The following is a 19,801-nucleotide window of genomic DNA, read 5'->3' on the forward strand; positions in this document are numbered from 1 at the left end:
GCCACAGCCACATCCAAGGAGCACTGCTGAAGTTGCACAGTGGGCACCCAAGAGTGCAAATGGTGAGAGTGAGACAGTTTTAGCTCCTGGACTCTCCTTCCCATCTTTGGTTTTGTCCTCTTGTGCCTTTAATTGACCTGCAGATTCAAGCTCCAATAGCATTTCTGCTGCTCTGCATGAGGAATGTCCATAGCAGACCTGTGGCAGTAAACAAAAGGAGTAATTCCCATTGGGGTGCTGCTGCAGAGTCCAGCATGTGGGCAGAGCAGTCCTGGGCTCAGCAGCAGAGCATTGCAATGACCACAGGCTGCAGCCCAAGACCATAAGAGAGCTGGGCTGAGGTCCTGATGCCTTCAGCTCCCCATCACTGCAGACACATTGAGGTCTGACATCCTCAAGTACCTTCTTCAGCACGAAATAAGAGGTTTTTGCCAGGGTGTGGACTTTCCCATCAGCTGGAGGCAGTGCCCTGGACCAGCTGTTTCCACCATGAGAACTGTGGCTTTCAATGATTTGCAGGATGACAGCTTTCCACAATCCTCTGAAATCATGTCGTGGTCCCTGGCCATTGTGTGGCAGCTGTGCCAGCCCCGCAGTGCCTGCTCCAAGCCTCTGCCTTGGCATGGGATGCACGTCGTGCTAACTTTCATCTGTGAGCCTGGCTCAGGTTTCCTTGTTTCCTCTTTGAAGTCAAGGGGACCTTCCTTTGGGAAATGATTTTGTAGGAGTCTGTTCTGTGATGCTTTTGACACGTCCTGAGAGCATCTCAATGAGCTGCCTTGAGTTCGGGGTGGGAGAAAGGAAGTTCCTGCCAGAGGATGGAGCTTTCCCCGAGCTGCTGTGCCCGGTGCCGGGCATGGCACGGCGGCAGCTCGTGCTCGGTGGCACTCCCGGCACGGACCCCGCAGCCGCAGCTGAGCCCCGCTAATGCCTTGTGGACGCGCTGTTGCTGGGGTGACCGTGTACATATTGCACAACCTCCGAAACACTTCCCTCTGTTTTGTAGCAACTCGCGCTAGAGGAGCGGCGTTCCCGCATAACCTCATCCCACCCCAGGCACGGCCGAGCCAGAGACTCATTCCTGAAACGGGATGAGTCCCGGGAGGCTGCGGTGCCCAGCCTCGGGGGAAGCGGGGGGCAAAGACGATGAGGGTGAGCGCAGAGCTTGTGCGAGCTCTGAGCTGCACCCTGAGCGGTCGCAGCACTCCGAACTCTGTGTGAGGATGGGGAGAGGGACACAGTCCTGGCAGGACCAGCCCTGCACCGAAGCTGCACCTCGGGGATGCAGCTGTGTGTGAGCCTCGGTGTGTCTGCGGGGAGCGCTGCAGTATTCTCACTACGTCCCTGGGGCAGGAGACAGTCTGGGAACATCCTGACCTTGGTTAGAAGGGAAAGGCTCCCGGCGAGCTGAGCACTGAGCCGTGCTCATGCTCCTCCACCACATCACAGGACCTGTGCAACCTCCCTCTCAATTCCTGCCCGTCCCGTGGGCTGCGGACCAAGTCACAGCCTCCTCCCGGGCTTCCTTTTCCGGGCTGCATGAGGAACAGCGGGAGCCGGCCAAGGACCACGCTCCATCCCAACAGGGCTGTCACGGTGACAACAAACGCACAACAAACCGCAGCCCTTAGGAACCGAAACCTGACCTGCTCAACCCCACAACTCACCAGCCTGGCTCACCGCCCCCCTTACCCGGCTCTCCCCGTGTGCCATTGCTTGGCTCCTTGGCTCTGCAGCCCCAGGACCAGCTGGAGTTCCTACAGAGGAGCTGCAGACATGTCCAGCTCCTCCTCCATCTGCTGCCAGCTCGGAGGATCCAGACTCCCACGCTGCCCACCGCTGCCAAGTCCTGCTGGATCCTCCTGCCATTACCTGGCTCCTGCCTGGAGCTGAGAGCTGGAAGCAGAGCCAGACACCTGTTTTGGTGGGGAGCTGCAGGGCAGGATAAGGATAAGGCTGTACCTTCAGCAAGACTTAACCACCCTCCTCTGTGTAGCAATAGTTATTCCCCTGTCCTTAAACGAGTGAGTTTGCAGCTCATTCCCACCTTCAGCAGGTGGAATGACACAACTGGGTCCTTGCTGGCCTGCACAGAGTCTGGTTTAAATTCCCACTTCACAGCCAGGCACTGCCACCTCCAACCCCCTGCACTTTGGAACCTGCTTTCATATTGTATGAGGAGCAGGAAGAATGTGACATCAGGAGAGTCCTTCTGGTGCCACCTCCTCCATGTAGCTCCCAGGCTCTCTGGTCATGACTGAGCTCTACCAGGACAAACTAGAGAGAGGAAAAACACTTCTTGGAGAGATCTGGCTGGACTCTGGCATCAGATGAGCCTCCACACTTGCCCTTCCCGCTCCGGATTGTCCTCTCCCAGATGTCCTTGCCACCCTGCCTCTGGCTGGGCTGTGAGAGAGCAGCTCTTGTGGAGCCCCTGATGGAGGGGCCCCAGGATTGGTTGGGGGGCATAATAAAGTGGGGTCCTACATGTGTCTGACCAGCTGGGCCCATTCAAAGTGGCCAGGTGCTGTGACTTGCCTGAGACCTCTGGCACCAGCGCTGGCACTCACCTCTGGGCTGAGAGGTAAAGTTAGTGATCCCAAACTCTCAGAGTTGGCTGGTGGTTACCTCTGGAGGTCTCCAGACCCTAATCCGGGAGAGAATAAGTGTAAGTTGGTTGCTAGTGACTTTGTCCACTCGAGAACTGGCAACAGTGAGAAAACAGCCAAGAGGGGGAGGTTGTCACTGGGGCTGTGCCCCACAGCAAAATGCTCTGGGTGCACAAGCAGAACTGATGCCCTGGGACTGCTCAGCCATGAGGACACCTGTGTCTGTCCTGAACCTGCAGCTTCTCTGCACAGGGACCAGGGCAGACAGACCACGGGTGCCAAAGACTGCTGTTTGAGCCACTTCCCGGTCCCCAAAGCTGCCGATTTGCCCCTCAAAGGCAGCAGCAATTCACACACTGTGCCCTGGCCGTGCACAGCTCCTGCTGGTGCTGCAGCTGATCATCCCCGTGCCCTGCGCCCCCCGGAGTGATGCCAGCAGAGCAGCGGGATCAAAGCGGGCTGTGGGCAACCAGCTGGGGTGGGGCAGTGAGTAAGAGATGTGGCTTGTGCTGGGGCTCCATGACAACCACAATATTTGGGTACTGCCTCAGCTCGCAGCACCCACCGGGAGCTCTGCGTGTGGCCATGCTCCAGGCTGCCAGGGTGGGCAGTGCTGGCATGTGGCTGTTCCAAGGGTGTCTCACTGGGCCACAGGTGCTCACCACAGTCCCTGACACACCAGAACGGTTGGCATCGTCTCCTCGGCCTGGGCAGGGTCCATGGTGTCACCCACCAAGAGGACAGTTCCTCTATGCGGGGCGTGGTGACTGTGTGGGGTAGGGGAAAGGGCTGTAAGGTAAAGCACAGCAGGGGTGCCAGGGGGAGCCTGGGCTGAAGGAGTGGTGGAGAGACCTTGTGGGTTTATGATGGGGCCTCGGGGGATGCTAAAGTGACCTCGTGGGACAAGGCTGGGGCTTTGTAGGGTGATGGAGAGACCCTGTGGGGTGTAAGAAAGACCCGCTCAAGTGCCGGTAGGGTTTCGTGGGGGAGCAGAGAGGTTTAATAGGAGCCCCAGCGGTGGTGCGGGTCGGCTGCCCGGGCTCGGTCTCCCCGCCCCGAGGGCGCTGCCGCCGGGGGAGGCGGGCGGGGGCGGCGCGGCCCCTCCCGTCACCATGGCGGCGCCTTAAACAGGCGGCGTTGGCCGCCCCCGCCCGCCTCACAGCGCGGCGCCGGGAGGGGAGCGAGTGACCGGGAGGTGACTGAGCGGCCTGCAGGTGAGTGACCGAGCCACCGGGACCCCCAGCACCCGCGGCCCCTCCGGTGCCCGTCCCGGGGCCGCTGCACGGGGAGGGAGGAAACCGGCGGGGAGGGCGGGCGGGGGTCGCGGCTGCCCCGCATCCCGCAGCCGCTGCCAGTGCCCGCCCGGCCGGCTGGGAGAGCCCGGCTGCGCTGCGGGGCCGTGCGGGAGCGCTGCGGGGCCGGGAGGAACCGGAGCATCCCCGCCCCGCCGCGCCTCCTTAGCGACAGTCGCCAGGCAACGCCCATCCTCCCTAGCGACGGTCTGAGGGACCACTCCCGACTCTCGCCGAGGTTTGGGGAGCCCATCCCGGCCTCTCCCGCCCGGGCACCCACCCGGCGAGGTACCCGCTCTGCACCTGCGGCTGCCGGAGCTCCCGCTGGGCGCTGGAGCTCCCCCGATTGCAGCCACTCCCAGCCCTGCCCGAGATGCTGTGGGTGCTCGGGCGTGTGAGGGATGCTGAGCCGCCAAGGCGAGGCTGGCGAGGCGATGGCAGGCGGGGAGCGGGGACGGGACAGCAGCGACAGTGCCACCACGGAGTGCAGACACTTGTTGGCAGCTTGGCACCCTGCAGGGCATCACGCCTGGGGGCAGGTCACAGGGCTGAGGTGCTGCCAGCTCTGCACAGGGAGATGCAGGCAGGGGAGAGGTGCTGGAGGCAGGCGGAGCGCTGGTTCTCCTGATCTGCGAGCGGGAGGAAGGCGGACGCATTGCGTCATTCCCGGAGAGTGCTCCCGAGGGGACAGGCTGATGCGCTCACTCACTCCCCGCCAGCCCCGGAGCCGGCAGCCTCGCTGCTGGCAGCTCTCGACCAGGAGCCTCCATTCCCCAAAACACGTTCTTGGCTTCTGGCCTCGGGGCTCATCCCAGGCTGCCTTCTGACCTAACCCCACAGGTGCTGCCAACACCCCGATCCTGCTGCAGAGTCTCCACCCTCACCAGCCTTCCTCCTCCTCCTCCTCCTCCTCCTCCTGCTGCCCTCGAGGGCCTGCGAGCAGCCAGCTGAGCTGTGCAGTGCAGGCAGCAGGAGCCCGGTGCTGACGGGCCCATCTGCCCCTGTCCTGCAGCCCCATGGCTGGGAACGCTGAGATGGCTTCCCTGGAGGAAAGCTTCCGCAAATTTGCCATCTATGGTGACACCAAGGCCACGGGGCAGGAGATGAATGGGAAGAACTGGGCTAAGCTGTGCAAAGACTGCAAAGTCACCGATGGCAAAAGTGTCACCAGCACCGACGTGGACATTGTCTTCTCCAAGGTGAAGTAAGTGACTGTGGGCAGGGTGTGGTGTCTGGGTGTGGGGGTCCCCACAGAGCTGTGCTACCCCTGCTGTGTGCCCAGGCTGTCACAGAGCTGCAGGCTGTGTCCTGCAGTGTTCCACCTTCAGGGACATGTCGCTGCTTCTGCAAGACTTAATAATAAATCAACCCAAACTTGGGGGTGGGAGGCTCAGATTTGTGAGATTGTGCCCCTGCTCCCACTCCAAGCACTGGTGTGGGCCTGGTTAGATCTGCCAGGTTCCCATCTCTCAAGATGGAGCAGAGGAGGGTGCTCAGGGTTGTCCCATGTGATGTGGCCCTTTCCTGGGGCCAGCCAGTGCCCAAGCTTGGGGACAACCGTGGTCCATGGAGGTCCAGGGGCAGCTTGAAGGGCTGAAAGGCATCTGGAACTCTTTTAGGGTCCTGGGGACGCAGTGACACACACCAGGGTGCAGGAACAAGGACAGGTGGAGAACCTGCTTCCTCCACATGCCTCAGGAATTCCCATGTTCCTGGGTTGGGTCAGGTAGAGCTGAGCACTGGGAGGTTTTGGGGATGTAGGAGAGCAGATTGCTGTGCTGCCCCAGAGAGGAGGACCAGGAGCTTGAGGGAGAGATGCTCTGTGCATGTGCAGGATTGGTGCCTGCCAGGGGGGAGAGGGTGCTGGGCAACCCAGGCAGGCTGGAAGCAGTGGGAATGGATGCACTCCCCTCCAGCACTAAGTCCTAGAGAGCTTCCATGCCTGGGTTTTGGTAGCAGGGACTTCAACAGCATGTGACAGAAAACCTCCTGGAGCTCAGCACCAGCTGAGCCCAGCCCAGCCCAGCCCATTCAGCTGTAGCTGAATTTCAGAAGTGGCTGAGGGACCTGAGGGTGGTGTAGGACAAAGGCAGGGTCTCTCTGATGCAGCTCATCCCATTTGGAGGCATGACCCAAAGACGTGCTGGTGGCAGCACATGAGTGAGTGAGTTTTGTTGTTGCAGAGGGAAGACAGCCCGTGTCATCAACTACGAGGAGTTCAAGAAGGCTCTGGAGGAGCTGGCTCCCAAGAGGTTTAAGGACAAGAGCAAAGAGGAGGCTTATGAAGCCATCTGCCAGCTGGTGGCAGGGAAGGAGCCCATTAACGTGGGTGTCACGGTGAGTGAGGAGCCCCTGGGCTGCTGGGAGCAGGAGTGATCATCAGGAGGGGAGGAAGGAGCTCTGCCCACAGTGCAGATGATTTCTAGGACACCCCTTCACCCTGGGCGAGTGGGGGGACCTGAGGGTTTCATAGGGCACGGGGGGCACAGCAGAGACCTTGGTGGGTGTCAGGAGCTTGTGTGGGGCAAAGGATGGAGCATCTTCTTTACTCCCATGTCCCCACTGCAGAAAGCCAAGACGGTGGGAGCTGTGGAGAGGCTGACGGACACCTCCAAGTACACTGGCTCGCACAAGGAGCGCTTCGACGAGAGCGGCAAGGGCAAGGGCAAGAGCGGGCGGGAGAACATCGTGGACACCAGCGGCTACGTCAGTGCCTACAAGAACGCGGGCACCTACGACGCCAAAGTCAAAAAGTAGCGCCGGGTGCCGGTGGCGCCAGCGGCCCGGACCCTGCGCGCCGGCCGTGGCTCGGTGCTCGGCCCTGGGACGTGCCCGTGAGCGGGGCCGGGGGCTGCGCTGGGGCCAGGGATGCTGCCGGGATGTCCGCCCAGCGCCGGGGGGATTGGGGAGGTGCGTCCGCCCACCCTGTGCCGTGATCCCCCCGCCCCTCCTGTGTCCCCCGTGCTGTCACCCCTGCCCCACACCGTACTAACAGCACTGCTCCTCAGGGCTCCCCTGCCCCGCCGGCACCCAGACCTTCCCTACCTCAGCCCCGGCTTTCGGGGCACCCTCTCCCGTCCCCCCGGGGCCCGCAGCCTGTCCTCCCCTCCCGGGGACCTGCCTTAACCCCGCACCAGTCACACCACAGCCGCTCCTTCCTCCCCACCCGTGCGCTCCCCTGACTCCACCGCTTGCGGTGCCGCTTGTGCCGGAGCTGCCGGGATGCTCCTGGCTCAGCCCCAGGATGCGCCCCGGCAGAGTTTGGTGTTGCCTGGCCACCGGCAAAGGTCTCCGACCTGAGTCCCCGTGGCCTCCCGCTGCCTTCGTGAAGCCCAAACCAAAGGATGCTGCAGACCCACGCTGTAACCCGGCTCTGCAATAAACCCCGTCCGCACTGACGCTCCTCTGGTTGTGTTCGTGCACCGAGCAGCCGCAGCCCCTCCGGCCGGACACGGGGGGCTGTGCCCCAGGGCAGCCCTGCCGGGGGCTTGGCCATGGCCACCGAGGGTTTTGGCAGCTCCTGGCTGGCCCGAGTTGCCTGAGCAACCGCAGGCACACAAACACGAGCGCCTGGCTCGCACTCCCGCTCTGTTTGCAACCAAACACACGAGCTCCTGGTAACGATCCCTGGGAACAGGCTGGGCTCCAGGATGCGCCGGCAGCTCCGGGATGGGATGGTCACTCCGGGGAGCGCATGGAACGGGGTGTAGGCGCTGTGACCCCGATCCCAGGATGGGCTGAGCCTGCTGCAGTGCTGCTGGGGCGGCACTGCCGGCATTTGCAGCTGCACATCCACCTCCAGGTCATTTAACCGTAGCCAGGCTCCCTAAATAACCCACTGGGGTTATTTCCAGGTGCCTCAGCTGTGGCACTGGCACTGCTCAAGCTGGGACGGGCTCACTTGCTGCCAAGGCACAGCGCTGCACCTCTGCATCCCAGACACCTGCTTTGCAAAACACAGAAGGAAGAGGAGGGTGGATCCGGCCCCATCCTCAGTGAGGGGTACCAGGGATAGGCTGGAGGGAGGGCTGGGGAATATCAGCTCTCCTTTCTCCTTTGAGCAGGTTGGAGGGAGTTTGTGGCTGTCTATCCCTAAAGGCTCCTTCTGAACCTCCAAAGTTCCTCGAAAAAAAATGTTGCTTATGAAGGGAGAGGTGGGGGGACTTTAACCCTTTGCAGTCTCCATTGCCCAGCTGCACAAATGGGCTGCAGAATTTCCAGGGCCAGCTGCCCTGCATGTCTTGAGGTCTGTGGAGGTGACTCAGCCTTGTCTTTGGAGGCTTGGCAAAGGAAGATTATTTTGGAAAGGGGTGAGCATGTCAGGCCCCACATGGTTCATCTCCTGCCTGTCTGAGGCCCTGGTGTGGAGCATGGGAGCTCCCATGTGGGGATGGCTCTGAAGGGGCTGATGTGTTTTTGAGACTGGGAAATCAAGACTGGGAATCACAGAATCCTGGGATTATTTGGGTTGGAAGGCACCTTAAAGACCATTTCATTCCAATCCTCGCCCCATGAGCAGGGATACCAGGATGTTCTGAGCCCTGTCCAACCTGGCTGTGAATGTTTCCAAGGGCATCCACACCTTCTCTGGCCAGCCTGTGCCAGGGTCTCCCCACCCTGCTGCTGAGGTGATGCTCACCCAAGGCAGGGGCTGCAGGATCTCCCAGGACAGCCAGCTCCATCAGCCAGCCTCTCCCTGCTCTGAATCCTGAACAGAAGCAGCTTCTTCACAGCCTATGAAGCCCCTGCAGAGGCCAGGTAACAGCTCACAGCTCTCTCAGCTCCCACATGCTGCCATCCCCTGCATTAAGATGCTCCTCACCCACTGCAGTGCCTCTTCATGTCCTCCATTGCTTTCTCCACAGTTTACACAGAATTTCTCTCCTTCAGCCTGCTTGATTCTCAAGGAGGCAGCTGCAGTGCACACTGTTCCCAGCATGGAAAAGGCATCTCAGGAGAACTTGTGCCAGTAAAGACTGACTGGATCTGTTGGCTGCAAAGTGTCCCAGATCAGCCTGAAAAAATCATATCCTCTGAGGTGATGGGAGCATTTTCTGGGAAGAGCAAGATGCTGATCTGGGTCTTCAACAGAAAGGGGAATCTTACTAAATACCAGTGAGATGATCTCCTGAGAGCTGTTGGCTCTGTGTGTCTGTCCAAGGCTCCCCTGTTCATCCTGGCAGGAGGGTCTGAATGCCCTTTAGAAACAGCAGCTGCAGTTCTGTGGCTGTGCATTACAGACACATCACACAGCCCCTCAAAGTGCTCAAATCCAGGTGGACACACAGGTAAGGGCAAGCAATATGGCCTTTGAACAGCAGCCTTCCTGAGCAGTGTGGGCAGGAAAGCAGAGGTTCCTGGAGGGGTTGGCAGTGAAGCACAGGACTGACAAGGAAAGGCTGAGTTGGAGTGCTCAGCACTTGACCAAAACCTGAAGAAATTTCCCCAGGACCAGCAGCTCCAGCTCTTTCTCCAGTGAAGCTGAAGTGGTGCCCCAGGCTGCTGGGACAGTGGAGACCTTGAGGCCTTTGTTGCACATTTTCTCTGTGTGAAGAAAAGTGACACTGGCCAAACCAAAGGGCCTGCAGCCACTTCCTCATGCTAATGACCTTCCTCTGGCCAAGCATCTGCTCTGAGCTTGGCTCCACACCAGCCCAAGACAGACAGTTTGCAGCCAGCCTGTAATTCCCTGGCAGCAGAGGAGCAGAGGAAGGTGTCCCAGCCAGTGTTTGTGTTGTGTGCATTGATCCAAGCTCCAGACATGAAGGTATTTTCTCCTTCCCACTTGTCTCTTCCCCCTGGCCACTCTCTGGCCATGTTACAGTGCAGAGACATGCCAGACCTTGTCCCCTGTGGTGCCAGAATCTGCCACCTCCTCTGGGTTTTAGACAAACCCCAACTCTCTTACAAGGTGATGTCCCACCTTGCCACTGAGATGCACAGCCCAGAAGGATCAGCTGGGTGGTTGCATTAATTCAGCTGTAAAATGTGTTTTCTGCCCTCAAAGTCCCTTCCCTAGAGAGTTTCTAAAAACATCTGGGATCATGGCTAATGTGCTTCATGCTTTGACACAAGCTGTGTGCTGGGGATGAGGGGACTGGCTCCTCTGAGAGGCCATTTTTCTCTAGGATGAGCAATTTGATCAGAAATACTGATGAGGATGGATCTCTCTGGTTGTCAAGGATATAGATTTGTTCCTAGAGCAGGGAGATGGTGGATATCAATATGCCCAGGGAGGTTTAACCCTTTCTGTGCCAGTGCAGGATCACCAAGCAGAGCTCATCTGCTCCCCAGGGAACCTTGGAGGGCACTGTGCTGGTACAGAGCAGGTCCTTGGTCTTGGGCCAGGCAAAACACCTTCCCTGTGGAGCTGTACCTGCCCTGATTCCTCAGTACTTTTCCATTGCTCTGCTGGCCTGATGGACAGTGTTTTCCAAAATACACACACAAGGTTGTAAATCGTGTTCAGACAAGATCCAGAGTGCAGCTTCTGCCACATAAACCCAGGACTTGAATTCAAACTCCTCCTGTCAGTGCCTGAGATTGGTTTGACCACGTGTGTTCCAGGCAGTGCTTCACTGCCAGCCCCGTGCTCCAGCACTGGGCTGGAATATTGATTCAGTACCCTTCTAGATGGAATTCAATTAACTAAATTACCATCTTCCCAGCATGGCATGGTGCCAGATAAAATGTTATTTTCCAGGACTCATCCCTGCATTTTGTTAATGTAATAACTGCAGCAGAGTTGTAAGAACACAGGGGAAGATGGAAGCAGGAAGAGGCAGAGAAAGAAAGCAAAAGGCAAGGTTTGGATTCACCAGATTTAAATACAGCATGAGATACCATGCAAGGTAAAGCTGAACCCATATTTCATGTTTGTGTTGTTCCCTGTACAGAGCACAACTGTAAAATTGCTCTGAGCTCCAGAACTACCCAGAGCTGTGTGCACAGCTTCACAGATGTGTGATGCACATCTTCCTAGTGGGGATGATGGTGCATTTCTCATGGCTGGTGCATTTCTCACCTGGAAGAGGTGTTTTGGGAACAGTGGCTGCTCTCTTTAGCCAGCTGCTGCAGCAGAATGGTTAGAGAATAGTAAAGACCCAGGCAAGATTGTTGCAGAAAAAAAAGATTAAATGGTAAGTAGGCATTTGGGAGAGGGAGTCTGCTGCAAGGACATTTTTCCAAAACTGATACACTGATTTCATCATGGAATGTTTGGGGCTAGAAGGGATTTTAAAGATCCTTTCGTTCCAAGCCCCTGCCATGGGCAGGGACACCTTCCACTATCCCAGGGAGCTCCAAGCCCTGTCCAGCCTGGCCTGAACACTTCCAGGGATGGAGCTGCCCCAGCTTCTCTGGGCAACCTCTGCCAGACCCTCCCCACCCTCAGAGGGAAGAATTTCTTCCTAATATCCAATCTGATCCTGCCCTGTGTCACTGTGAGGCCATTCCCCCTTGTCCTGTCACTCCATGCCTCCCTCCAGCTCTCTTGGAGCCCCTTTAGGGACCAAGAGGTGCTCTGAGGTCTCCTCCTCTCTTCTCCAAGCTGATTTCCATTTATTCAAAATCACATTTTAAAACATTTGTACTTGGAGCTCTATGCTTGTAGCTCAGAGCTCTGTATTTCAAAACCTGCAACTACAGCCAAGATTCATTTTAAGATTTCATGCAGAGCTTGCTGACAATTGTTAATAACTGATAGAAACTGTTCCAAGAGATCAATAGCATGTGCTAAGATGGCTGGATACACATCAGTGGAGTTCTGTGATTGCAAAAGGCAAGTAAGTTTCCTGTCTCTCATTTTGACCTAAGATATTTTTCTAAATAAAAAGGGTTTCATCAGACAGAATATTCCTGATGTGCTGCTCACTGAGCTGGCATTTTCATGACTTGGCTTAGAAGTCTGTGACCAGCTCCAGCCTCATTTAGGGTATAATGTGTGCTAATGGTCACCAAAATAACTCTCTGTTGTGTCCCAAATCTGCCCATTTGCCAGCAGTGGGGGTATTACTACAAGCAGACAGGACTGGAGGGACCTGCTGGGGCTCAGTGCCCTGTCCTGCTCAACAGCTGAGCTGTCCCTGCCTGTCACCAGCCCTCACCTCTGCCTGCCCTGCAGAACAGCCCTGGCTCCTGCAGCTCAGCCAATTGTTTCACTTCCAGCCTTGGGAATAACACCTGGCAACTCAGACATTTTTCCTGAGCAATTCCTCAGAAGGAAACAGGGAGAGAAGGGTGGGTGAGCTAACAGTGCTGAGTTCTGAGTCTGCACAGCAGAAAATCCCCAGAGCTGCCTGGGAGAGGCACATTCTGGTGGTAAAAAGCTTGTTCTGGTCCTTCAGCAGCCCCTGATCCATCCTATGATGCACTGCCTTCCTTAAACTCCATTCCTGCTGGACCTTGACTCCTGGAAATGCCAACAGGGCACAGCTGGCCCTGGCACCACGTGTGGTTGCTCTGCTTAAGTTCTCATGAGCCTTACAAACCACATCAGCCCCATTCACTCAGGGTCCAGGAGGCTCTGAAGGATCCCTTAGTTTTTCTCTGCCCTGTGTGGGTGTTTGATTCCTGCAGAGGCAGTGGCTGGAAGCAGCAGCCTAATCCATCTCTTGTAGGATGGAAGCTGCTACATGGTTCCCCTAAAGCCTTTCAAGCAGCTACTGAATCAGATAATCCCTTTGGGATGAGAGAAGACATAAGAAAACAAACCCCAAATCCCCAGAATCACAAAGGGTCATAAATGTAGCAAGAAATTAATCACTTTTGTACAGTTTTCCCTGTGTCTGGTAAGTCCCTCAGAGCCTTTCCAGTGGTGCTGCTGAGTCCTCAGAAGCAATGAATATCTGTGAGTGTAACATGGTGTGAGTTTAAACAAACCCTTATGTCACCGCTTTGAAGTATTTATCTCAAACACACTTCTAAAGAAAAAAAAGATACATTTTCCAAGCATTCCTGCATAGGAAAAAAATAATAAAATTATTATATAATATAAAATTATTATTATACATGATATAAAATATATTATATAATTAAAATTATAATAAAATATAAAAAAATAATCCTAACAAGCAATAAAATCTGAAACACACCAAGATAATCTGGAGTTTTGGCAGGAAGCTCAGGTGATGTCAGGAAACAATTCTAAACAGAAAAGTTTCTATGGATTTTTTTTTTTTTTTTTTTTTTTACCTAATTGGAAACAGATTCTTGCTTTGAATTTTAACACTTCCCTGCATCATCTGCAGGCAGGAACAGGGGGAATGGAGCAGAGGAGAGGAGAGCTCAGCATCCTCCTGCTCACATTACTGCTGCAGGTTAACCTGTCTTGGGACAGCCATGAAATCATTTTTTGGGGATCATTGCCCAGTAGATTTCAAGGTAAATTCCAAAATCCAGCGAGGCTCCTGTCAATTGAGGTCCATCCTTCTGCCCTCATACATCCAGCAAGGATTTCTTGCTGCACTGAGACGAGGTTTGGGAAGAAGGAGCCCAGGGTGGGTTCTGCTGTTTTCCAGGGAATCTGGAGAGGGAGCAGCAACTCTGTGAGCCAGGACACAGCAGGGGACACACACTGAGATGGGAGGAATCAGAAACTCCACAGAGATCTGGGAGAGTTTTTGGGAATCACAGAAACTCCACAGAGATCTGGGAGAGTTTTTGGGAATCACAGAAACTCCACAGAGATCTGGGAGAGTTTTGGGAATCACAGAAACTCCACAGAGATCTGGGAGTGTTTTGGGAATCATAGAAACTCCACAGAGATCTGGGAGAGTATTTGGGAATCACAGAAACTCCACAGAGGTCTGGGAGAGTTTTTGGGAATCACAGAAACTCCACAGAGATCTGGGAGAGTTTTTGGGAATCACAGAAACTCCACAGAGATCTGGGAGAGTTTTGGGAATCACAAAAGCCCCGGGATCTGCCTGGTACCAAAGCTTGGAACAGCCAGTGGGGTGACCCTGCCCAGGCTGGAGAACAGGGAGCAGCCTTTCGTTCATCAGTGCTTATTTATCAATGAGATAATAAAAATATCCTTGGTTTAGGTTTTATTTTTTTTTTCTGAAAACATTTCCCCCTTATCCTAAAACACCATCTGGTTGCCCTTCTTCCACCATCCCTATCAGATCTGCCATCTAAAACAGCTCTTCTGTTTAATGGTGTTTGTAGTCAAGTCGACCAGCAGAGAATGTGAGACACCAGAGACTCCAAAACCATAAACCTGACACAAAAACCAGCCTGTGAAACACTGTTTGGAAAGTTTATTAATAAAGACATTAAATAAATTATGTTTGCTGAGATTTTCAGTAGTAACGTGCAGAGATGATAACAGGCAAACCCAAGAGCATGTAAACCCATCCCTGAGGTGTGACACAGCTCCAGAATTGCAGTTGTTATTCTACAGATTTATTTAGATATTAATATTTAAAGAATAAAATACAGATATTAACATGTGGAGTTAGCCTGTTCATGTAGATGCTCTTTTTTTAATGCTTACCTTATTTCCAGAGGAAGCTTAAAAGCATTATTTTGAAAAATAGTTGAAATATTTAAATGATAAAATATGAATGCACATTAATAAAATATTAATATAATTAATTAAATATTGATGAGCACTCCTATATCTTTATCTAAAGCCCTCTTTAGGTTTTTTAAGCTAAAAATACCACATGATCAAATTTATTAGTTCATTTATTAGCTGTCACATTCCAAGTTTTCTTGGCTTTTTTGGGTCTTTCTTCTCACCTGTTTCCTGCTCTAAGAGAAATGACACAAAGAGCATCTAATTCAAGAGATCTGTCATGTCAGCATTGTGTTAATTGGCTTTTAGCTGAATTGCAGCTCTGCTCATTCCTCCAGGCCTGATGGGAGAAGGAAAGGTAAAAGGAAAAAGGAAAAAGGAAAAAGGAAAAAGGAAAAAGGAAAAAGGAAAAAGGAAAAAGGAAAGGAAAGGAAAGGAAAGGAAAGGAAAGGAAAGGAAAGGAAAGGAAAGGAAAGGAAAGGAAAGGAAAGGAAAGGAAGAGTAGCTGGGCACTGATCCCATCAAAAAGCACCCTGAGCTGCCTGAATCCCCTCAGCAATATCTGGGAATACTTTCCTCGGAGCAATGGTGCCATGAGGGTATTTTGGTGGCATTATCCTTCTTCAACTGTCCACTAAAATTGGATTGAGCCTCAGAAATACCAAGATATTACTACACAGTTGTTTTTCTTAAAATTTTTATGGTTCTTCCTTGGTTAGTGTCAGCAATAAGGAGTTGATGAGATTATCTATGAAAATTAAGTCTTGCTCCCCACATCCTCTTGGATTATCAGTGCAGCCTGGAGCTGTCTCTGCAAGCTACTGATTTTAATTCTTGCATCCATTTACAGAGGGTTTTCCCCCACCCCATCATTTTCCAGACATGATTTTGACTCCCTTTTCTGTGGCCATTTGTATGAGAAATAGCCTAAAAACATTCCAGACATCAGGGTGTTATTAGAATTTGCAGGTTTGTTCTCACCCCTCAGTGTTTCCTGTGTGAAGGAGGCAGAGAGGATTGTAGGATCTGCAGAAGAGTTAATTCATTTTAATGTCAGTCACTGGTATTTCTCAACTCCCAAAAGTAAAGTCACTTTGTTTCCTGAATCTCTGTTGTGGAAAGAAGCTCCTGCACAGAGTAGATCTGAGAATCATAAATTATTCATTGACCAACACAGTTTTGTGTTTAAACATCTTCATTTTACACACAGACCTCAAAGTGACTTTTCTGAGCTCTGTTGAATTTATTCTATGAGCATTAATTTTGCAGCTGAAACCTTTCTTGCAGGCAAAGTGGAATTTTCTCTGTTCTTTTTTCATTCTTAGATAATATTGTTTGCAGAAGGACATCACAGAGTTTGTGTTAAATTTAACTTTATCAATGCTCCTGATAGGTATCCAAATAATTGTCACTCTCAACTCATCTGCCCTGGCTGTGAGCACAGAAACTGCTCCAAATTTCATGCTTGACCTTTCCTTAAGAGCTCATTTAATGGTTTTGTTTTTAATTAACTACAGTTAAAGAAAAGAGCTGTTGTGTTTGAGGATAATTTTATGCTGCTCCATCTTATTGAATACAAATGTTTTAATCTGGAAGAACTGGTATTGCCCTTTCTACTGCTCTGTGAGGAGGTTCAGTTGGACTGAAAATAAATTCTAATTGGACACCACTGAATTTACTGTCATGTGCAACAGGAAAGTGACAGTTCTTCCTCTTCCCTCTGTATCTGCATAAATTAAAATATTAAATGGATATCTCTAACAAAGATTCATTTTATTATACAGCTGCAAGTATTTTAATTACAGTGTAATTTTGTCTTGAGTCAGTGAAGGGTGAGTCTGTTCTCATTTTCTTCTGATTTCCAATTTCTGGTTTGGTATTTTTTTAAATGGAATTGTCTCAAAAATGTTACACTTGATATTTCCAACATCAAATGTTAACGTTTTGCATTTAACAATATTATTTTTTTCTTTTTAGGTAGTGTTTAAAGATGTTCTTCTCCAAAGGCTGGGAGAGGAAGACCAGCAAAACTCATTAGTGCATTTCTGCATTAACACACAGAGCATGATCACATTTACCATGGACCTGTTGAGGTGTGGCCAGCAGCACATCCCACTGAACTAGAATTCTTGCATTCCCCATCCCTGGAAGTGTTCAAGGCCAGGCTGGTCTGGGCTTGGAGCAACCTGATCTATTTTAAGGTGTTTCTGTCCATGGCAGGGGCTTGGAACAATGTGATTTTTAATGCCCTTTTTAACCCAAATCAGTCTGTGAACAGAGATTTGTGCAATGTCTCCACATCTTTAACAAAAAGAAAAATTGCACCTCTCTTCAGATCTTTGTGGTTTTTTTAGGGCAGGATCAGCAGTCAGATTAGTCCAGCTGAAAAACACTCCATCTGCCCCCTCTGCTGGTGTTCCTGCTCTAAGGCTGAAAAATGTTTCCAAAACTGCAGTGATCAGAACTCAGGCAGCTTGGAGGAGAGAGGAGAGGACACTCTCCCTTCAGAGGCACAGCAATCTATTAAATAAATCTATAAAATTTATCAACCATAAGAAATTGAGATGGCTTAAAACACGTGTCCTGTGAATATTTCACATTCCACCAAATCAGAATTCTGCATTCCCCATTCCTGCAAGTGTCCAGGGCCAGGCTGGGCAGGGCTTGGAGTGACCTGGGCCAGTGGAAGGAGTCACTGCCCACTGCAGTGAGGATGAATGAGATGGTCTTTAAGGTTTCTTCCAATCCATTTCAGGATTTTGTAATCCTAACACCTGAATGGGAATTGTGGGCAGTACAAACTGGGTAGAGCCAAGCACAATGTCCATTATTAGCAGAGACAATGGTGTTTTCCCTGGGAAGGGAGGATTTCCCAACATTCCACTGAACCATCCACCCTCTTCAGGGGATTCCCTATGGAAAAGGCCATGATGAGTTTTCTGTGTGTGTTGTGAGTGTCACAGAACAGAGTGGGATTCCTGCTTTTCAGTATCAGACTTTATCCCAGTTAGTTAAAGGGGGAGAAAAAAAGAAGGGAGAGAGAATGTCACTTAACTTGTAGAAAGTCAATAGCTGGGTAAAGTACTGAAAATTCCAATTCTGACAAAGATTTCAGGGAAACAACTCTGGTTTAGGAGCTCATTTATTTTGGTTGCAAACTCTCAAAAATGTATTGTCTGAGATTCTTGACATGCAGCTCAGATGATGTGGAACTCAAGGTTGGCAATGGAAAGATTTCTACTTATGCCAATAAAACCAAACATTTTTTTCTCTTTCTGCAGCCCAGGTTCCCATGCTGAAATCATGACACAATGCAAGTAAGATTCATATAAAGAAAATAACCTTTATTAGACAAATCAATCAAACCCTGAAAAAATGAGTGTCAGGTAAACAATACTAAGGGTTTTTCCAGCAATTTAGAAACCTTTGAAACTGAGAAATTCCAGAAGTTTCATATTCCTCTTGTTGCACTAGTAAGTTCTCTCCCTCTTGTGACTTGAGCTACTGCTGTCTTGACAGCCCCAAAACCTTGCATTAACCCAGCAATTATCTCAAAATAGTAACTTGTAAAATATTCCCTGTATAACTGCTTCCCACACAATTTTGTACAAAGGTGTCAAAGTGTATTTTCTTTGCTGTCTGAAAAAGGAACAAGGTTTAAAAACATCCAGCTTATTAAAAATAAACAAGTGTTTTATATACAGTACAGGAATTTCCAAACTTGAAGGAACACTGTCTCCAGGGTGGCTGGGGGGTGCAGCACCCCAGTCTGCCAAGGGGAGGAAACTGCAGTTAAATAAATTGCTACTCCATCTTCTTCCTCAGGCCAAATGTGGCATTTCTCTCACACCTGCAGGAGCCTGATTTACAGACCTGCATAAACCACAAGTAAACAGGAACTTGGCAGCCAAGTAACTACTGTTTCAAAAATGCTAATTTTCATTTAGTCCAAGAACAGAGGGAGGGTGTCACAGCCACGCAGTGACCTTGGATGTTACTCATGAAAAAGCCACCTTGGAACACAGGGCTCATTTATCCTCCAGTTGCACTCTGAAACTTCAAACAACATGCACTTAAGGTTCAGCTTTATAATCAACCCATTACACTCAAAACCTGTTGGTCTCGAATGCCAGCACCTTCCAAAGCTCCTCAAACAAGCCACGACAGTGGGACTGAAGTACCAGAAGAGGGGCTGAGTCAGAGGTGAAGCAAGGAGCCAGTCCCTGTCACTCCAAAACCAGGGGCACAGCCAGGACAAAGCACAATGGAGCCTGAACTAAGCCACAGGAACCTGAGCCAGCAGGGTGAGAGAGAGACTTGCACTGGGACAGCAGCTACAGGGGGCAAGAGGCTAAAATTAGAGCCAGGAATGTTGGTGCCTCCTGAGCTCCACCAGAGAGCTCCCTCTTCCTCTCTCCTACTGACACCTCTGCTGGCTGCTCCAAAGTCCCTCTCTTGACTGGCATCAGGGGATTCTCTGCCTGGGCATCTCCCCCTTCTCTGGGGAATGCACTGAGGATTTACAGGTGGAGCTGGCAGTCACTTAGAGCAGAGGTGGCACAGGCAGAGTGGCAGAGCTGACAGATGGCTATGAGAGAGATTAGCTCAGCACCAAGGTACTGGAAGAACCATCTGAAGAAACAATTCATAACAATGGAATTGTTTTTATTAGAATGAAAGTGTTAAGTCAAGGAAATAAATTATTGCTGTGATAGACATATTTAGAACATAAGGAAGGACATTAGATTTCAGCTTCAGGTCAATATAACCCTGAAACAGAAAGTTATACTACTTTTTTTAAATACCTCAATTTCTCTTCACGCCCTTCCAAAAACTTTATAAAATGTGCAGCTTACACAACAAATAGTAACAGAGTCACTTGTAATAAAAATCTGTACAACTCATAACTTTAAAAATAATACTTTTTTTTTTTTTTCCTCCAAACTGCTATGTTACTTATTACTTATAAATATAGGGCTAACAAGTTTTAAATGCCCAAGGTCCCATCCAACACCAAAGCTATTACATTTAGTTGACAGAGCCTTCCTGGGACTTCGCCTCAGGCAGAGGTCAGGTTTTGGGCTGTTTGAAAGAGCCTGATAATGGGCAAAACATTATCTTCATGGATGAAGACTGTCTCCTTCTGCTGGTCAGAGGCCTGGGGTCTTCAGTGAGTTTGAAATGGCAATCAAACCTGCAACACAGCACCGTGCAATGGGTTAGACCAGCTGCACTCTCGGGATGTGGCAGGATCCCACAGGTCCCTCTGTCCTGGCCAGCAGTCACTTGACAAAACACCTGAAATCCACTGTTTGTCAGAGGTAAATTTTGGTGGGGAAAGAATGTTTTGAGTGGAAGAGCCTTAAAGGAGAAGCACA

General features: G+C 51.4%; 2 protein-coding genes across 6 annotated transcripts in view; one reads left to right on the forward strand and one right to left on the reverse strand.

Annotated features, from left to right (window-relative positions):
• Positions 1 to 3,694: 3,694 nt before the first annotated feature.
• TPPP3 (tubulin polymerization promoting protein family member 3) lies at positions 3,695 to 7,299 on the forward strand. 2 transcript variants are annotated; one of them, XM_079316063.1, is made up of 4 exons: positions 3,695 to 3,823; positions 4,914 to 5,105; positions 6,085 to 6,238; positions 6,470 to 7,299. In XM_079316063.1, the coding sequence occupies exons 2-4, from the start codon at positions 4,918 to 4,920 to the stop codon at positions 6,656 to 6,658; spliced, it is 531 nt and encodes a 176-aa protein (XP_079172189.1). In that variant the 5' UTR covers positions 3,695 to 3,823; positions 4,914 to 4,917; the 3' UTR covers positions 6,659 to 7,299. The 2 variants fall into 2 exon arrangements, with proteins under 2 accessions (XP_079172189.1, XP_079172190.1); XM_079316064.1 differs by having other exon boundaries at positions 3,713 to 3,823; positions 4,742 to 5,105.
• A 10,447-nt stretch (positions 7,300 to 17,746) lies between these two features.
• Positions 17,747 to 19,801, reverse strand: part of PLEKHG4 (pleckstrin homology and RhoGEF domain containing G4) — an 85,588-nt gene continuing 83,533 nt past the window's right edge. For 3 of the 4 annotated variants that reach the window (XM_079315767.1, XM_079315766.1, XM_079315764.1), the window contains one exon: positions 17,747 to 19,617. In XM_079315767.1, coding sequence (XP_079171893.1) covers positions 19,612 to 19,617 — 6 coding nt within the window. In that variant the 3' untranslated portion in view covers positions 17,747 to 19,611. The remainder of the gene's footprint in view (positions 19,618 to 19,801) is intronic. The other variant, XM_079315765.1, reaches the window with a different exon arrangement.

The sequence above is a fragment of the Erithacus rubecula genome, assembly GCF_903797595.1.
Source record: "Erithacus rubecula genome assembly, chromosome: 12".
In the NCBI taxonomy this organism is placed as follows: domain Eukaryota; kingdom Metazoa; phylum Chordata; class Aves; order Passeriformes; family Muscicapidae; genus Erithacus; species Erithacus rubecula.